The sequence below is a fragment of the Clinocottus analis genome, unplaced genomic scaffold (genome assembly GCF_023055335.1).
Source record: "Clinocottus analis isolate CAN_PGR_092001 unplaced genomic scaffold, fCliAna1.0.p SCAF_26, whole genome shotgun sequence".
Classification (NCBI taxonomy): Eukaryota; Metazoa; Chordata; class Actinopteri; order Perciformes; family Cottidae; genus Clinocottus; species Clinocottus analis.
This window is the reverse complement of record NW_027175998.1, coordinates 2,532,789-2,552,645: the sequence shown is the minus strand read 5'-3', so window position 1 is coordinate 2,552,645 and position 19,857 is coordinate 2,532,789. Positions and strand designations below refer to the sequence as shown.

Sequence of the window (19,857 nt, the reverse complement as noted above, 5' to 3'; positions counted from 1 at the left end):
TGGGTCCTGCCCAGGGATGTATATGAGGTCTAATAGCGCATGCGCTATGCTGAGCTCCTTTTTTTTTAATCCCCCTAACTTTGGTTTGGGTTTATGGAATGACAGTCTTCAACCATATGACAGACAAAACAAGCGAGTTGAGAAAATTCACTGAACTGAAAGAAGTCACTGAAAAATAATATTCAAACAGCAAAATTAATTGTTTTATCCGGCGAGACCAATTGTAGGGCAAAACAACCCACAAACACCCCGTGATATCTAAAGCTGTTGCTCCCTCTAGCGGCGGCCGTGAGCATGACAGCTGCAGCTGGAAACCGTTCGCAGCCGCTTCCTGTCGCTCTGACGGAGAGAGAAAGAGAGAGAGGGAGAGAGGGAGAGGGAGAGAGAGAGGGAGAGAGAAGGACGCAGCAGAATGGCGACCGTGCAGTGCTGCAAATGCACGGCCGAAAGGAAAGGGTTTCGGCGGGAACTCGATTCTTGGCGACATAAATTGATACACTGCGTCGGTAGGGTCCATTTGCAGTTTCATATTTTGTGTGTAACGAAAAAAAATAAACGAGCTTCAAAGTGACTTCGCCCAGTAGCCGAGGGATCGCTACCCCCCGTCTGTTAGGTAGCTGCTAGCTAGCTAACTCCTAGCTAGCTATGATAGATATGAACTCCTAGCTAGCAAGAAGCTCCATAGGTGGCCAACGTTAAGGTGGCAGGCTAATATTCACCAGCTGGCTAGCCCTGCGAGTTGGCTCTTTTTCTTTGTCCCTCTCAGCTAGCTGCCTGCCCGCTGATGCTAGCTCTATCTGACAGTGTTACATGACAGATGTGATATATCCCTCATGCAGCATCCCTCAAACATATCATATATGTTTTATTTAATTGGTAATTAAAACGTCAGATAAACGTGTTTATTGACATATATGTCGGCTATGCTAATGCCGAGCTAACATGCTATGCTAACGTTGCTGTTATTTTTTGGGGGGAGGGGATGGTTTCTACGTTAGGGCTTCTCGTGTCAGTGCAATATGATAAAAGCGGACGTCTCGGTGGTCTCCGGTAACGGGTTTCGTTGAGCCGTTGGCTATTTTGAACGCTGTGTTTTTGTTTTTTTTATGCTACAGAAGCCGGTAATCTTAGGCTAGCTCACCCCAGGCTAGCTGGGTTTCTTCTGCTTTGTGACGTTTAAGCACAGTGACAATAAACTCTAAGTGCTCTGAACCAAAGTTGAAATGAACGTATTGATGTTGCCACTGTTCACGAATCTTATGAATCGTTTTAGTTTATTAAATTATTTCACGTGCTCTTTATTGAACATTACAAGTTGGTGACAGCAGTCTTTGGCAGGTGATCAATCTGTGTTGTTGCCGTCAAACTGGTCTAGTTTGGTTGGTTGTGTGTGTGTGTGTGTGTGTGTGTGTGTGTGTGTGTGTGTGTGTGTGTGTGTGTGTGTACACACAGGTATCTTGTTCTTGTCTGTACTGAAGGGCGCTTTCTGTTTATTTTGTCTCGCAGGGTTTGAAAGCATTCTGGAGGGAATCTATGGCCCACTGCTGCTGAGGGACCTCAATTTATTTGATGGTGGGTTTTTGTGTGAGCTTAAAAACACTTTTGTGTAATCATAGTTGTATTTTATGTTTATTTAAAACAACAACAACAACAACAAAAAGAGTTCTCCAACCTGTCTGTTTTTTTTTCCATTTTCAGTTGCACATTTAGTTCCATAGTAGGTATTTGTGGCTGTAGGACAGTGTAGGTGGGTTGAGTCACTGTTAACATACATTGCGTATTACGTTTATATAATGTTACCATTGCTGTTCTCAAAGTCAGACTTGCAGCTACAGATTGGTGATATATATTAATGAATTTATCTTTAGAACTATGGATAGATACCCCCACAATCGTGCCACAGCCATTTTTACATCACAGTGGACCCTAATTCCTCCTGTTTAAAGATAATAAATTAAACAATAAGGCCTTTTATTAGCAAGGGCGTTTACAACGCATTACTCCCAGTAGCTCTACGATCTCCATTAGCTTGTAGTTTGCCATCACAGGGTGCTGGCACTTGCAACTGGTTCTCAATTTGTGTATATATATATGTGTATATATATATATATATATATATATATATACATATATATATATATATATATATATATATATATATATATATATATATGTGTATATATATATATACATATATATATATATATATATATATATGTGTATATATATATATACATATATATATATATATATATATATATATATATATATATATATATATATAACAATAAAATACAATACATTACATTGTAATAATGTAATACATTTTCTAGAAGTTAAATTGAGAAACCATTCATTGATTAAATAACCACTCCAGCCGATCAAATATTGTAAGGATGCCATCCTGCTCTTTGATTTGCCACAATGCTGTTTGATCCTTCTGGTACCCATATGTATTGATCTTGTGTCTTTCAGACTGTGAACCTGAAGAGGTGGACGACTGGTCCTCGGAAACAAGTTGCCCTCAATGTTCATTCTGCAATCTTCCCCTGGACAAACTCAGCTGTGTAAGGATGGTTCAAGTCAAGATAATCCTTAAATAGTGTTTTTATTTCCCCTTTAGACAAGCCTACTTAAGTTATGCGTGGCGGTTGACAGTTTTTTTTATATAAAATGTTGAGTTTATTAGGATATATGTCTGTGAAGTAACTTTCCCATTTTTTTCCCCCTCGTAGGATCATCTACCTGCAGCCACGCCGCCCCTCTCTTCCCCTTCTGATTACTCTCCCTGTCAGGCTCCAACCATCTCTGAGAGCAGCCAATCAGCGCACAGGATCCTCCAAGCTGTATTTCACAAAAAAGGTGAGTTGGGTGTTTGTCTGCCTTCTGAAGCATTGACCAACTTGTCAAGTCCCATTATCGCTATACAGATAGTTTCTGTTTTTTGAGATGAGATATCCTTTTCTGACCTTGCTGCTGCCACACTAATACCATGGAGGATAATTATGTTGGATTCATTTAAACATTAAGCATCATTTTTTTGATCACACAGTGTCTTTGTCAACACTTTATCACAGAACTAGTTATTGCAAGTAAACTCTATTTCCCAAACTAAATGTAGCCCGGGGTCCTTAAAGTAATCCCTAGCATTCATCAGAAAAGTTTCCGTAATTTATTCACATGGATGAAATTCTGTATCATGGTTTACGTCATTGATGTATAGAGTGATGTAATAATACTAGCGCAGTGCTGTTCGGGGCTCCGAGCAGCACTGCTTACAGCGTTGTCATGAACCGTTAACTCCAGGGAAGTTAAGAAGAAAAGTTGTAATGTTAGTGTGAATTGTATCCGGCAGCAAAAGGGAACTGCTGCACCCCACTGCTGCTGCACAGGGTGCCTAGTGGCTTTTTTATTCAAAATTCACAATTAAATGCGGCTCATTGACTGCAATTCACTCTGGATGTAGTCTGCTAACGCTACATTAATGCTGGATAATGGTACAAGCAACCTTTTCTTCATTTCCCTGGAGTCAGCAAGTGGATAGCCGATGGGAGCAGAGCCACTCTGCCATCACAACTCAAACTGTGTACGTTTTTTGCCAAACCAACGTATAACTTTACCGCCAGCAGAATACCTTCGCTCATTAAATCCATGATTTACATTATAACCGCGGTGGTTTTGTCAACGCGAGCAGCTAATACGGCCGTTTGGAAATTAATACCTTGACTTAGAGTATTTACTGATGCTGCAGGCATCCATAAATACTGATGGTACTTGCAAAACTTGAGTGTTTCTCCCGTGAGTGAATTTCCCCCGCCATATGACCTGACACTAACTTATACCAATAATAACATTATGGCCAGCAAAATACCTCCGCTAATTAAATCCATGCGCCACTTTATAAATGGGTTTTGTCAAAACAAGCGACTAAAAACGCATATTTTGAATTTATCTCCGCCAAGTGTATTTCAGCAATGACCCTGCCGGTGCTTTTCAGGGCTTGAATGTCGGGAGTGGGAGTACGAAAAAATACTTAAGTAAAACTTTTTATTTATTTTTTAAATTTTTTTTATACAGAAACAAGTCCTGCATTCAAGTGTTTACTTAAAGTGAAAGAACGGCCATATCCCAAGGCACAATAAACTTTAATGTACTTAACCACTGTTCAAGGTGGAGCTTTCAATTCTAATATGCTGCTGGATTGAAAAAATAATAATCATATTTGAATTGTTATATTTTGTTTGTCCATTCTGCAACATAACTAGTAACCTTTCCGCTTAAGCAACTTTAGTACTTTAATTTTTTCCCCCCAAGTTCTCATGTCTTGCCCGTCAGCCAGCTGATGAATAAAGTGAAGAACTTTAACCCTCGAAGTTAGTAACAACTCCGGTTCTCTTAAGGTGGACCAGCTGTTAACGCGGTTAAATGATTAATTGCAAACGCCACTCTTTCGGTATCAGCAAGTACCCAAACGTTACTTCTTGGTCAGAAAACGATATCGGTGGATTCCTACATATTGCCCACCGCCAACGGGGTGAAAAACAAAAGGTATATTTTCAGGTTTGAAAGATGGATGTTTCCCTACTTGACTACATAAATTATTGTACTGTAATTTATGACATTTTGCAGACACGTGTTGCTTTTGCTGTTAACGTGTTGGACCCCGGAGATCTTTTTGTCACAACAGATTTATGAAAGCAAGATATAGGATATAAAAAATAACTTCAAAACTTCCTCTATTTTCTTGTCCTATAAGAATAACAGAAATCAGTATTGTTCATTGTTTACTTCTCTCTGCACCTTCATTAGATGTGTCCCTGGGCTGTGATACCAACATCCCTCTGGTTGCCCAAGAGCTGATGAAGAAGATGATTCATCAGTTTGCCTTGGAGTACGCATCCAAGTGCCTACTTCACACCAGTACAAATGGTGTTACAACAAAGACCTCATCACCTTTGCCACAACCATCAGACGCCCCTCTGGACCTCACAGTGAGCCGAACTGGAGAGGAGAAAGAGAGTGAAAGTGACCCGGGTAAGGAAAGCGTCATACATCTGATTGTTAACTCAAAGCAAATGACAAAAAATGTTCCGCTTTTAAAGCGTTTAGAGCTTGACATTGACGTTGTACAACTGCAACCCTAACCAGTTCAAATTCATTCTTCTTGTAACAGATGGCGTGCTCGACCTCTCCAACAGGAACTCTGCGTGCTCAGCAACTTCATCAACACCATCTAATCACAAAGCCTCAGGGTACGTTTTTTTTGTATTGTAGTATTTCCTCTGGCGATGAATTTAAGTGGTATTCGACCATGTGGCAAAATGCACGAGGGAAACCCTGTCATTACCGTTAGTGAAAACTGAGGGTTCTACTAAAATACAATAATGCATCAACATGACCCTTGGCATAACTAGGCCTACATCCACACTGAAACTAAAACAATCTCGACCGTACACACAAGCGCTTCAGTACCAAAATAATCACCGGCACCAACTCGGCTGAAAATATCTATCACATGAGCATTCACGTACACTGGGCGTGTTGTGGCTGTGTAAACGGGAAGCAGATTGTCTACTCAGAAAAATCCAACGGCGTATTGTACTTCCTCTAATATGAGGTCTTGTTTGATACTTAAGATCCTCTATATTTACCTGAGACGCACTCAAACAGACAAGTTTACAATATTATGGGTCTAGAAATTGAGTCGACACAATTCACTCATTTCCTCTCGGTTTTGTTGTTGTCTGTGCTTGAGCTCGTTGCTCTGCGTGGTGTCGGGAACTCCCCGTCGTATTGGAGTTGCTTTGTTTGTTTATAGATTTGTTGTGCAGAACTAAATAAGCACAGATAACAATTACAACATCCTTCGTTTTATGTCCATCTCCCTCCACAAAATTGAAAATGGCGCCTTCCAACGTGCGCGCCGTAGGGCTGATAACGCCACTTGCTAGAAAATAGCTTGCGCGTGTAGACACGAGTAGCATTACAAAATGTAGAATTTAACTGCACAACAGCTGCTAGCAGACACACAAGCGCTTCAGTACCAAAATAAGCAACACTTAACCACTGGTATTCACATGGTAATCAAGGCTGATGTTGTTTTTCTTTTGAGAAAAGGCGGGGAAGGACCAAGCAAAGCAGCGAATGTGGGTGTCTGCGTCATTGTTTTCAAACGTCTCCATTTCTGCCCATCCAGACTAAAACGCAATCGTAGTGTTTTTTTTAAACTAAAATGGCCGCAGTGGTTTCAAAAGTCTCCAGTGGAGCGAGTGTGTGGCAGTAGGCTAAAATGTAGAGAAAGTTGTGCGTTTTAAAACAAAAACGTATTTGTGTGGATGTAGCCGAAAACATTTCTTTACATCTGTGGAACTTCCCATTTTTAACTTAGTCCAACACGATTGTCTGCTGCATTTTGTTTGGCATGACTAGGATTGGCACTAGCATCGACACTGTTGTGTTTCTGTCGTTTGGCAGTGCATTGGATCAGTTCCTCTCTAGTCTTTATGAAGAGCTAGCTTGTGTTCTTTGTTTTGGTTCTATGGGGTTGACTCTTTTATCTCTTGAGCGGTAACGTCACAGCAATGGCACCACGTTATAACATTTGCCAACAGCTCAGGATTGTACAATGAGTAGAACATTGCATTACCTCATAACGATTTCACCTCCTTTTTTTTTACTGAGCCGGTTATGAGTTTGATAATTCAACCTTCAACCATGTAGGACTCTCACTGAAGGATATCACAAAACTACAAGGGTTGCCTGTGTGAGCACCAAAGTAACCCCAGCCATTCACAGACTGTCCCACCTGGACGTGAAGAGGCTTTGCCCCACACAAAGAGTGTGTGAGAACAGACAAACATAACAGTCGCAGTGATGTTACCAACACAAGGCATAAAGGAGTGGACCCCTCGCTCTGCACCCCCCTTGTTCCTTATGCCAAAATCAAACTCCCTCCATCACCTCCATCCTGACCCTGCTGTTTGGTCCTCCCATCCCTAGGAGGCAGCGCAGGCAGTACATTGAGAGGAGCTTGGAGCTGTCTGAGGGGTTGCTGTCCAAGGCCTTGAAGGATATTCGTTCAGGGAGGCTGCAGGAGCAGCGGGCCGCATTGCTTTATGGGATACCCCTTCACACCCTGAAGCAAGGTCTGGACGGCTGGTCTGAAGGAAAGCTGGGGATACTACATCAACTTGCACCAGGAAGCAGAGACTTCAGGGATGAAGCGACATCATACAATGTGATGTCGTCAATGTTGGGCGGCGAAGCCCGTCTTGTTCTGCAGAAGGTGGCGGCGTGGGCGGAGAGGGCAGAAATCGGAGGAGCTTGCGAGGAAAACGGAGACTTGAGTTTCCCTTCTTCCTCCCTTACCTTCTACCAGCTCAGTGGTCTGCAGAAAACCCTCACCCACTCCTTTCCCCAGCTCAGGGACGCTCTCCAGCCCGCAACAAGCCCCACTCCCAGTCTGGATCCGCCCACGTCCCTGCGTATTCCTCAGGTCCGCTCCTCGTCCAGCCATAACAGATCCATCCCAGCTGAGAATGGCAGCGTGGATGAAAACCTAAGTCAACGTTCCTCATCAATGGAGGGTTTCGCCGGTTCGTCGACAGCTACCGCGAGACCTTTGTCTCTCTTCAAACTCAGATCTCCTCTCTTACCACACGGCTGTCCGGGCAGTGCCAACCAGTCACCTCATCGCCTGGGACCACGCGGGTCCTCGCTGGATGATTCAGAAGACGGGGGCATCCGGGATAAAGACAAGCAGCCGAGAAAGAAACGCGGGCGATACCGCCAGTATGACCACGACCTGTTGGAGGAGGCCATCATCATGGTGATGGGAGGTCGCATGAGCGTGTCCAAGGCTCAGGGGGTTTACGGGGTTCCCCACAGCACACTGGAATACAAAGTCAAAGAGCGTACTGGAACACTGAAGAACCCACCTAAGAAGAAATCTGCCATTTTTTGCTCGTCCAATTCCAACTTGTCGGGTTCTGGTATCATAACCGGTTCCCCTAACTCAGGGACTCTTGCCTCCGCTGCTGACGCAAAGATGTTCTAGACCACGAAAACGCCTCGAGAACTCCTCAACACTTGAACTCATCACCTCTGACAAGATACATGTTTTCTGGAGACACTTGTTAAACACAACACATGCCTTTACAAAATATATATGGATATTGATATTCAGGTCTTTTAACTCTGTCTGTAATGTGATAGTCATACTTTCAGCTGTGTTACTCTAGCTTCGTGCTGGGCGTTGATCAGAGCAGCTACGAGGTGCAGCGTTTGTCGGGAGGCAATGGTGCTCATTGCAGCTTTTGTTCAGGGGGCTGCCGTAGTTGACAAACTCCTCGCAGCTTCAGTTTTTAGCACTAAAGCTAAAATATATTAAAAGGATATGGCTTGCTTTATTTTATCTGCCCACAGTTTATCATCAAATTCCTCTGAAAGACCAAAACTGAAACTGAATTTTTATCCTACGGATCTGTGCAGCCAATTTTTTAAATCCCAGTGACGACGTGTTTTTAGAGGGAAAAGTAGCCGATGTGCACATTGTTGGCACAAAATGCGATAGAGAAGTGTTGCTTTCGTCTTACTTTAATCGGGTATGACTGAAACGTCACCAAGTTTATCCGCTAGTTTTTCAATTAAGCTTTTTACCCATTGATTGTATGTTTACAGTCATTTTTGCGTGACAATGGAGTTGTCCAAAGGCACATGGGGGTATGCTGTGTCAGTCTGTGGCTATAAAGATCGTACTATTGGGGATAAATCAGTTGCTGGTTTTGGTCTTGTTAGGGAATTTTAACAGGATGAAATAACGCCAGCTGTATCCTTAAAGACCTTCAGGAAGTTCTTAACTTTTCATGTCTATGATTTTAGTTTTTCTTCTACTGACAGTGATTGTTGCCCGCCAGACTGCCCAGGGTCAAGCGCGCGAAACACAATTGTGGACCCCGTGGGCTGAGAAACAAGGTGTGACTTTCGTGTTTGCTAGCTGTTAGATTATTAGGTTATTCAGGTTTCAATTCTTAACGCTCCCTCTTAATGGAGCATTGATGATTGTCATTTGCAGCTTTCTATCTCTCTCTCTGGGTACTTTACCTAGGCCAGTGAAGTGACTTAGAGCCGTTATAACAGATTAAAAACTCTTTGCTATTGTTAGACACCTACAAACAGGGAGATTGTACATTATAAATCCGCTGTGGTGACTAAATCCTCATTCTGAGTTTTTCCGTTGAAGAGATTAGCTTGAGAAAGCCATTTTTGTGTCCGCATAGTTCTCTCTCTTTGTGCTATGCTAGTCTGAACATTGTATCGAGTGTAGTTGGAATGCAACTGTGCAGCATGTTTTTTCTAATGTGCTCTGATAAGCTTGAAAAAAAAATGTATGTTATTGTGTACGTGTACCGTTTGTAAAAAGATGTTCTTTGATTATCACAGATATTTACTGATTCTGCTACGGTAGCTGTATTACTGTAAACCTCATACATGACTGCTGCTTAAAACTTTACTTTACCGGAGCGTTTTACCCGGCACAAAGAGGCGTCGCTCCAACCTGCCTGTTTCAACTAGCCGGAATTACAAAGGCGACACGCATTGTGACGCGTGACGCCGCAGGTTTAACGTTGTAGTAGGGGGTTGTTTGTGTAGGCTACTGGTCGTTACCTTAGTTCCTGGTGGGGACAGTGACTCTATGCGTCTGGAGAAAAGCTGAATGTTGCGTCTAACACTCGTGTGTGCCACTGAGATGGGCCTTTTTCCATGAACAGTGCTACTACCGAAAGCAGCCATTCAGGGTTACCCACACAATGCTGCTTCGATTTGTTTTACTGTGACGTCAGTCTGCCTGTTTGTGTGTGTCTGTCTTTCTCTAACCTCGTTGCCACATATATACCTCTGAACTTTATCTGCCTATAGCCGTCTGTCAGGTTTCACATCAGGGCCTCTTGTGTTACGATACTGAATCTGCTGGGCTTTTAGTTTAGGAACGCTTGTGAGTCGTTTGTCTCAACCACACGGGTGTAAATGAATTGCCATGAACGATACTTCAATTTCTGCCAAGTAAATTATCATAGTCAGTCAGCCGTTTTGTTCTGGAAGAAATCATTTTTGATTTTCTTTCCTCTCAAACGGTTGAAATTCTGCCATGTGGCATTCACAGGAGATCTGTCATGTTCTTAACTTGCACCAGGAAGCAGAAGTTCTTATTTGTCATTTTTTTAAGGCTAATTGTAACTGTGTTTTTTGGTCAGGTTGTTTTGGCATTGTAACTTGCAACCTTTGTAACTTTGGCAACTATACAAGTACTGATGTCTCCGCTCCTGAATGTCTCCGCTCTTAACAGTACACAGTGCCTGTGTCTGGGGCTTACAGCATAGTGCAGCATGATGTGTCTACTCTGGGAATGATCTGCTATTTATATCAAAGAGTCAGTTTGTGAACAAGCCTAAACACCTCTTGAGAAATAGAAAAAGTATTTCATTGTATAAGTTTCACTGCAGTGTATTCTGGGAACACACCGGGGCTTGTTTTCAAGCTTCATGCATTCTTTGTTTCTTTTGGACTGAACTGCTGGCAAACCTTTGAAAAGACTGAACAGAAATCCGCTATTTATGCATCAATCAATTATTGCACTATGATTTTTAAGAAGCATTTTTATTGTAGAAACCTTTTGTGTTGTTGCTGCCTACTTATTTATTGATTGTGCTTCAGAATTGTGATTTTACTAGTTTGTTGTAGCTATTGATTTGTAATGCGGCACTTTGATGAAATGTGATGTATCGCTGCATGAACGCTTTTAAATGTTAGCACATATCATTTATTTAGTCCTAAAATGACACCCTTGACTATTGTGGTTGTTTAGTGCTTATGTTGAAATTACATTTTGTAAGTGATTGAGAAAGAAAAAAAACATTTGGTAACAGTAACACTAAAGAATGTAACACTCTTACACTGCATCCAGTCCAGTTGAACCTTGACGAGGACTTATACAGCACTTACATTGTGGGAAGTACTATCATAATCAAACATTTAAGCTAAGTTAATTATATTGAAATCAATTGCTTGTTTGTCTAGTGAAACTAATCACTCACCGAACCTGATTTAAATGTTCGTTGATAAGAGTTTCTTTTTTTTTTTTTTTTTTACTGTTTTGTCGGTGAACGTGCTGTTGAAGTTAACATTTTGGTTTAAGCGTTCTACAATCGTTCCTTCTGCTTTCAGCAGAATGTTATCATTCGCCTTCAGCAACTTATCAATAAAACTGTTCCTTAATCAGTTGCCAGCTGTCATAATTTTACTAACATAATGATTTGTTTCTTGCAGATTATTAACTGTTCACTAGGACAGTTTATTCTTTTTAGTTGCTGCTTCTTTCAAGGACATGAACTGTTTCTTTTCGCTTTTTCATGCTGGCTTGACAAACCTGACGAAGGCAATCCCGGCTAAAAAAATTGTAATCGGCTTGTTCTGTCCACCCAAAAAAGTGATAGAAATAACACAACAATAAGCTTATTACGGTGTTGCTCAAAACATAATCCGACCGGGCAGTTAGTCTGTGTGAGTATGTATTTGCTGTTTGTCATTTTAAACTGGGCTCAGCTATGAATAAAACATGTTTTTTTTTTGTTTTTTTTTGCCTCTAGCTCCCTGCCGCCATCATGTGTGGAAGAACTGGGTGATCTAGCACAGCGAGGGACTACAGGTCATCAGAGCTCTGCATTGGATGCTGTTCTCGGCTCGCTCTGCTCTGCACACCGTTCCTTACTCTACCAGATCCTGAAGGTGGCGCGCCAGGAAAAATTGCAATTGCGCCTTAATCACAGACCTCTAGTTCAAAATGAATCTCACTGCTGTCACTGTGGCGTAAACACACAGGACATTGTCAGCCCAAATACAGTCCTATTTAGTAAATGTAAAGCCCATACCAGCAGCCCGTACTTCCCTTTAATTGATTGTGATAATCAAGTTCATGGCAGCACAATGTGTCATCCAGGAGACTCCAAGTCCAACGGTGGCGTTGATCACTACCCTTTAACAGACTGTAAAAGTGACGCTCCTCTGTGCTCAAGCTTCTGCTGTGCGCAGAGGTGCAGGATGGAAACCTACCCTGTTATGCGCCCCAAGAGGCTGCACTGCATTTCCTGCCAAAGGCATGCTGTAGGCGGCATCGACCACATGGTGTGTTCGTTTGCATCCTCTCCTTCGTTATCCAAATCCCCATCACTGTGCACTCCCACCTCTAGTTTTTACCCTTCCTCATCGATTTGCTGTAACCAACACAACCCCCACTGTGGCCCCTGTCATTCAAACAAAGCCCGTCTGACGCAGTTCAGGAACACAATAGAAAGAGGGGCTGGAGATGGGGATCCCCCTTGTCCTGTCCTGAAGAGAGAACAGAGCCCCTCTCCTCCTCCTCTGTCCCCTATCCCTTTTGACGTCAATAAGAAAACTGACGAAAAGCCGCCCTCCCTCCTTCACCATAGACAAGAGGAGGACCTAATCGTTAAAGATGGTCTCGGAAATGAAAGCCACCGAGAAGCAGATGTGGACACAGCTGTCGAAGGGGAGCGATATAGAAACCCAAGAAGTAGTCAGACTGAGCAGAACTCAGGTGGAACTTCGCTGCAAGACGTCGTGAATCGCTTCAGTGAGAAACTGGAGACAATCGGACCCGTAGAGAAGGACCCACCTCTGGTTGCAACAGCTGTTAATGTTGCTGAAAAGGAGAAGCAGCAGTGTCCCTCAACCAATCAGAACCGGCAGTGTCAGGCTGACGCTCATTTGACAGAAATCATCACGACCGTCCTTCATACAGGCAGTGCTAGTGACTACAATCTCAGCGAGCTGTTTAATCGCCACGATAGCAAAGAACCCAAGTCACCCAACACCCGCTCTCGACGTCGCCAAGAAGTCCTTGCTGCTATAGCAACGCCTGCTGACAACGCTTCAACCAGAAGGCAAACCTTACAAATTAAACGAGAGCTCGCCATGTTTGACCAGTGCTACAGTAGGAGAAAGGTACCACTAGCAAAGAGGGCGAGATTAAAATATGGTACTGTAACGAAATCACCCACTTTATCAGACTCAAACCTAGTTAAAGAGGAGTATAAAAGCGAAATTGGGGTCGGTTTAGAACCTTTAGAGAACCATATAGTTAGTAAGGGACCACTGGACATTCTCACTGCAGAGAGTGAAAGGGATGAAGTAAAAGAGGAGATGAAGCAAAGCATATTAACAGAAGAAGTGCAGATCATTAAAGCAGAGGAGAAAGAGAGGGAAATATCTGGTGAGGAAAAATATCTTGACCTCTCAGAGACTCAAATACCGGCCCCCGAGCTGCAGACAATGTATGGCAAACAAGACTCAAAGGGTGACAATGTACAAACACAGGGGATGACAGTGAGTGTAACCTCAACAAAACAGTGTAGCAAGCCCTGTAAAGAAAACGGTACAGGTAGTGATCCTGAGAGTGGGGGCAGCCATGAAGAAGCCCCACCTGGTCAAAACTCTGACAGTGACGATTCACCAGGTACGGGTAAAGAGTGCCATAACCCTACTAGTGATGGGCAGATGTGTCAACCACACCACTCAGAGGACACAAGGAGATCCAGGAGAAATATAGTGCCACCACAGCGGTTCTCCTCTTATGTCACAGAGCCTTGGAAGAAGTACTATGTTGGATGTTTCCCTGAAAGCATCCTTAACCAGGAAACACAAAAGGACGAGGTTTTGACATCTAGCTCCCTGGGTGCCTTATCCAAAGATCCGGATGCTGAGGACACCCAGTTTAAATTGAGAAGTGAAGCCCCCCTGTCCTCACCTGAGCACAAAGCGAAGCTTACCTTTGGATCAACACAAGGAGAACAAAGGGTGCCATCCTACAATGAGTCAAAATGTCTTTCTACAAACCAGGTCTTTTCACAAACTATGGCTGCCAAAGACAAAAGTCCTACAAAACAGAGCTTAGACGATGAGACGGATGGACGTGACTGTGCTGCCAAGCCTTTTGGAAGGCTACGGTCATCTCCAAAAAGACTACAAGGATCAAAAGCAACTTCAAGAACTCCCCAAAACCCATTAAATATGGATGTCCCCATTGCGTCTGCCACCTGTGTCGAGAGCATTCCCAACTCACTAGTTCAGTACACTAGTCCGATAAAGCTCATGTTTTTTTCACCCGTAAAGGATCAGGAGGGGGTTAGATATAGTCTCAAATCGGCAAATTCAGGTTCTAGTGCACAGGAACCCTTTGACCCATGTATCGTCTCTTCATGGTCAGGGGCGCTTAAGAAACAAAAACGCCAGAGAACTGAGCCTGTCACTTCTCAAGTAAAATCTATTTCTTCACCACTAAAGTCTGCTACCTCACCACCTGCAAGATCTGCTTCAACAGCTAAGTCCACTGCCTCACCAGCAAAGTCGGCTTCTTCTCCCAAGTCTGCGTCTTCATCATCAAAGTCTGCTTCTTCGCCAGCCAAGTCTTCTACTTCACCCAAGTCGACTTCTTCCAACAAGTCGACTTCTTCCCCCAAGTCGACTTCTTCCCCCAAGTCGACTTCTTCCCCCAAGTCTGCTTCTTCGCCAGCCAAGGCCAAGTCTGCTTCTTCGCCAGCCAAGTCTGCTTCTTCGCCAGCCAAGGCCAAGTCTGCTTCTTCGCCAGCCAAGGCCAAGTCTGCTTCTTCGCCAGCCAAGTCTGCTTCTTCGCCAGCCAAGTCTGCTTCTTCGCCAGCCAAGTCTGCTTCTTCGCCAGCCAAGTCTGCTTCTTCGCCAGCCAAGTCTGCTTCTTCGCCAGCCAAGTCTTCTACTTCGCCCAAGTCTTCTACTTCGTCCAAGTCTGCTACTTCGCCAACCAAGTCTGCTTCTTCACCAGCCAAAGCTACTGCCTCGCCCAAGTCGGCTTCATCATCACCTAAAATAGGCTCCAGAAGATCAGGCGAAGGTACTCCAACTAAGCGTGGAGCCGAGAGCCAGAGATCACCAGGTGACTCGGTATCTTTCCATGAAACCACTCCAAAAAGGCGTCCGGGCCGGCCAAAGAAGCTGGGACCACAGCTTGAGCAAAAGGCAAAGAGGCCAATCGGTCGCCCACGCAAAGAAAAGGCAGTGGATTCAGTAATTGGGGCAAAAATAGGAGATGGAAACTCTGTTATAGCATCTGAAGTTGAGGAGAATGGAAACAAGAACCTTAAAATAACAGTAGTGTACGGCCGTTCAAGGCGAAACAAACGTATGGTGTCTGAGGGCTTTGACCAGCTGCAAACAGAATTCCATGATGCTTGGCAAGCAGTGGGCCTACAAGGTGACTTGGGCATTTTAATGCACAACTCCAAGACAAGCTCAGGTAATGTCCAAGCAGCCTCAACAGAATTGTCCGAGGAATTAAAATTTGTCGGCCCTGTAAAAGAGTCTGCCCCTCAATCCAGCAGTAATATCAAATGTCAAAAGAGGGACGATTCTGTACCCTCAAGGAAACCAGGTCGACCTGCAAAAGTAAAAATCTCTGGGATCTCAGTCACAGTCACCACAGTGTCTCCTCGGCAGCGTAAAATTCAGATAGATAAGGAGACTATCCAGTCTCCTGAAACACAAATTCACAAGAAAGTACTCTTACCACAACTCAAATCTGCCAAAGAGCCCTGGACAATCAGTCGTCAGTCAACGAGCAAAATCCGACAAAAGGAAGAAGGGGTTGAAGCGGAGGATGAAAGTAAAGACCAACCGCAACATCAGACTGTAGCAGTGCGTCACTCGATGAGAGTAAGAAAGCCCTCGATCCACTTCCTGCACGCCGTTGCCACCTCGAGATCATACAGCCACAGTAATGCTCTGCTACGGCGCTCCAAACAACTTCTGCTGAACAAGGCCAGCAATGAAAGGAGACAAGGGGAGCACAGTAGTGGAGAGACATCGAGCCAGAAAAGACGACTCTGTGGACCAGAAAGAAACATCTCTCAGGACCTGAGCAGAGTGGCAGGCGTGTCTGTGAACTCGATCTTTACCCCAAAAGAGACACTGAGGTGGTGGGCAGCGTCAGCCGAGGAGCCGACTATGAACCAGGAGCTCGCCAGGCGAATACGACTCATCTCTGACACTTGGGTCTCAAACACTGTGGAGAACCAAGAAAAAGAAACTGCCTTTGAATCAAATCCAGACACTAAAGGCACCAGTTCATCTACCAGGAATTCAAAACATTCCTCTGTCCGAATGCTGTTTGACTGTCCTTCTAACCAGCCCAGGTCCTGTAGCATGCAGCAGCTCTGCTCCTGGTTCATGCAGACCACAGAGACCCAGTCTCTGGCTATTGTCAAGAAGACAAGCTCCCGCAATCCTTACGAATTTATGCACTTCCCTCGTTCTGTCAATAAGACGAGCGTTTGCCCCAGCCCTCAGGCGGAGCGACTCCGCAAACACATCAAGAAATTTGCTAAAACTGTGCCAAAAAGTCCTTTGCAACACCAACGAGCTCAAAAAAGGTTGAGGAAGAGAAATGAGGCACGTCTACCAACGCACAAGATCAGGCGACGACTTTTCTCTCCCAGCTGTGCAACTGGTGGGCTCAGACAAGGAGCCCAATGGTGGAAAAGAGCACTTGGCAAATACCGGACCACTCTATGTAGAGCCAGGACCAGGTTCCTCACCCGAAAAGAAAGGGAGAGGTGGCGAAAGAGGAATAAAAAAAACATAAAACTAGCTACAAGTTGTTCAAATGGACACGTAGTGACTGAGCCACAACGTAGATCATCACGCAGGTCGGCGAAAGATCAGTCATCTGACCGTCTGGAGAACAGTTCTGCCGGCGGTTCTGGTGACCAAACTCTGGAGCCTGCGGATGCAACCAAAGAGCAGAACCTCTGCTCTAAAGCCTGGAGTCCCGAGACGCTGAAGGAATGCCGGGTGTTTCTGAGGAAGATCAACTCCCCAGACAACGAGTCTGCGGAGGAGGAGTGGGACTCCTGCACCGTGACACTGGACAACGGGTTACCTTCCGCATACCTCTTTGCAGGAAGGGAGAGAGAACTGGTAGGGGTTGTTAAAGCTGTGAAAACTGAAAGAAAAAGGAGCTCCGCCTCAAGCTCTGGACCTAACTCAGCCCAGGAGCCAGATGAGATGCCAGCGGGGAGGCAGAAAGGCAAACACAGAAGTCCCGGGGTCGCGTCGAACGAAGCGCCGCAACCCCCACCAGCGAAGATGTTGAGACAATCGCGAATGAGGGGCCTCACCGGGCCGAGGTGGTGCGACTTTGTGTTTGGTAATTACCTCTCTTCTTTTATTGAATATACACCTTTTGTCAAACCTCTATTTCAAACCATGACAAAATCCAGTTGTGCTCTCTTTCTCCTCTGACAGAAAACTAAATGAAGCGTGACGCCTCCTCCCAGCTGGGAAAAGGACTGGTTTAACGTGGTGCCTTTGGACATTGAGCTGACCACGTGGACTGACCATCCCGCTATGGTTAAGTCTTACACTCAGCAATTATGTAGCAGTCTAACTTAACAAATGCTTGATGTTGCACTATTTTTATCCATGGATGTGTATGTACAGAAATGTCTGATTGATTTTTTTTAATTTTTATTCTAAACCTGCCTTTGTCTGGATGCGTTTAGTAGATCAAGTCATTACGTCGAACAGAGATTTATTGGGATTATTGCTTTTTATTGGAAACAAAGGGCCAAGCTTTGATTGCATAAATACAGAGCCATCTCTCCCAAAACATACCTCACTATCAGTGACAATTTATTGTAAATCTTAATCGGAAACTATAAAAATGCACAGCCCAAGAAGCCCCCAAAATGTATTTAATGCATTTATTTCACGCGTAATTTATAGCCACCTTTGCTTTAGCACTGTTTGAATTCCAAATTTCTCTATATATTTATTTATAAATATATATTTCACAAAATAATTCACAATTCCTCTCAATCCGAGCTTGCCATGTTTTTCTTTGACGCTTCAGTCACTGTTGTATTGCAAGCCAGCGGCCCAAAACGAGGTGTGAATAAAGGACTCATTGTATCAACCAAGCCCCATCTTCACTGCTAGTGTATGGGACCAAACTCTAAATGTACCAGTGTATGGAACTACACTAATTGGCCAACCACCTTGTACTAAAACCAAATAATTAATATTATTCAAACTATATCTTCAAGTTTGGCTCCAATCTTCGGATAAACCCCAGCGGCCACAATCTGAGTGACAACACGATCGGCCCCGCGAAGCGTGGCGGCCGACGTGAGGCGATGAAGGAAAAGGCTTCCGGCAGGTATCGTGAGAGTAGAACCTGATTCACGAGTTGGTTTGGTGGATCTGTCTCGTTTTAGTTTAGTGATCTTTGTGTGTGTCTTTTGTGTGTTTTCTCCTTTTCACCCAAAGCAGATACTGTATGTTGGTGTCGGATCTACTTCTTGCACTATCCCATCTGAGATTATTAACCCCCACTACGCAGATTCCTTCCCCATATTTTGCACATCCCGTGTCCCACTACCAACCCTACTGTAAAACTAGAGAACTTATTTGGTGCAATACAAACCCAGATGATTTATCCATATGTAGTAATTATTTTATTGCTGACAGACGAATGGATGTACACAAGTACCGATGGCCTGGGATGTTACTTCAGTTCTTTGTTTTAATTCCATAGCCATGTAATGTGATTTTAAAACGATATCGCTCTTTTCTTTCCCACCTGCTTTATCCTCCTCAATGAAGCAGAAAAATAACAGAACCCTAATTGTTGTAATAGCATTAAATAGTTTTTGTTTCCTCATAAACGTACTAGCATTATTTACCGTTTAAATGCAGGTGGGAAATGTGTTGCTGTTTAAGGTTTTGTCGACAGACGCCCTACCTCCACTGGGGCTCAGCTCGGCCTACTGCTCTTTTCAAATATCAACCATGTGATCGACGAGGTCAGAGAGAGACGACCGGTCAACACTAACCTCGGCTCGGTGTCACGTAAGAGGAGAAAGTAGACCCAAGTTGTCTGGCTGTAGGTCAGAACTTCAGACTGTAGTGAGAGTCTGACTATGGTTGCCATTTCAACAGGAGGGCGGCCCGGTCTTGTGATCAGCGCTCTGTGGAAGAACCTGGTGCTAAAACATCTGTTGTATGTTTTCTTTATCATGTGTTTTTATATACTGTCTATTGCAGATGCAACAAAGCGGCGTCTGTAACAATAAAGACTCTTTTGAAATAACCAGCGAGTTTGATTTTTTTTAGTGACGTAAATAAAAATGCAACCCCTATGATTTTCATAATGCAGTAGACACTGCAAGAAATAAATGGAGTCTTTTCTTTTCTTACAACACCAGGTTTACCATAAAGACCGATTGTGTGCACCGTTTGTGAAAAGGGGATTAGTTAAGGTCATGGAGACGACGCCTCCAGGTGTGGCTCTACACCTACATGGGGATTATGCTGGATGCTGGTTTTCTGTAGGCTCGGCTTACCAGAGCAGTTCAACGGCCTAATGATGGTGTTGTCCCCTTCAATACAGCATGTTCATTCAGTAAATGATGGTCCATTTAGATTTAAACGGACCAGTGATTGTCAACATTTTTTCAGTGGTGTAACCTGTGTGAAATATATTTTTAAGTACCACCAGTGCAAAGCATTTTAAACATTTTGTACTAATCCTACATACGCCAATTTGAGAAACACTGAAATAGATCATAATGCTTTCAGGCGGAGCTTCAGGGTGAGCGAAAGGTTGCTATTTATACGGTGTCTGTACATTATGCCTCCTCAGACCAAATATGGAAACTTCCTGGTTTAAGGTCACCTTGAGGCAATCCAATGGGTGACATCACGATGACTACACTGTGGTCCACGCTGCTCGGGTGTCCGTGACCTTCCTCG

General features: G+C 43.9%; 1 protein-coding gene across 3 annotated transcripts; it reads left to right on the top strand.

Moving 5' to 3' along the window:
* The first annotated feature begins 369 nt into the window (after nucleotides 1-369).
* lcorl (ligand dependent nuclear receptor corepressor-like) lies at nucleotides 370-19,195 on the top strand. 3 transcript variants are annotated; one of them, XM_068591881.1, is made up of 8 exons: nucleotides 370-506; nucleotides 1,507-1,572; nucleotides 2,476-2,567; nucleotides 2,736-2,862; nucleotides 4,810-5,034; nucleotides 5,174-5,252; nucleotides 11,646-17,251; nucleotides 17,350-19,195. In XM_068591881.1, exons 1-8 carry the CDS (start codon nucleotides 413-415, stop codon nucleotides 17,355-17,357), a joined length of 6,297 nt encoding a protein of 2,098 aa, XP_068447982.1. In that variant the 5' UTR covers nucleotides 370-412; the 3' UTR covers nucleotides 17,358-19,195. The 3 variants fall into 3 exon arrangements, with proteins under 3 accessions (XP_068447982.1, XP_068447984.1, XP_068447983.1); XM_068591883.1 differs by lacking the exons at nucleotides 11,646-17,251; nucleotides 17,350-19,195 and adding an exon at nucleotides 7,000-11,181; XM_068591882.1 differs by lacking the exons at nucleotides 370-506; nucleotides 1,507-1,572 and adding an exon at nucleotides 1,712-1,747.
* The last annotated feature ends 662 nt before the right edge of the window (nucleotides 19,196-19,857 follow it).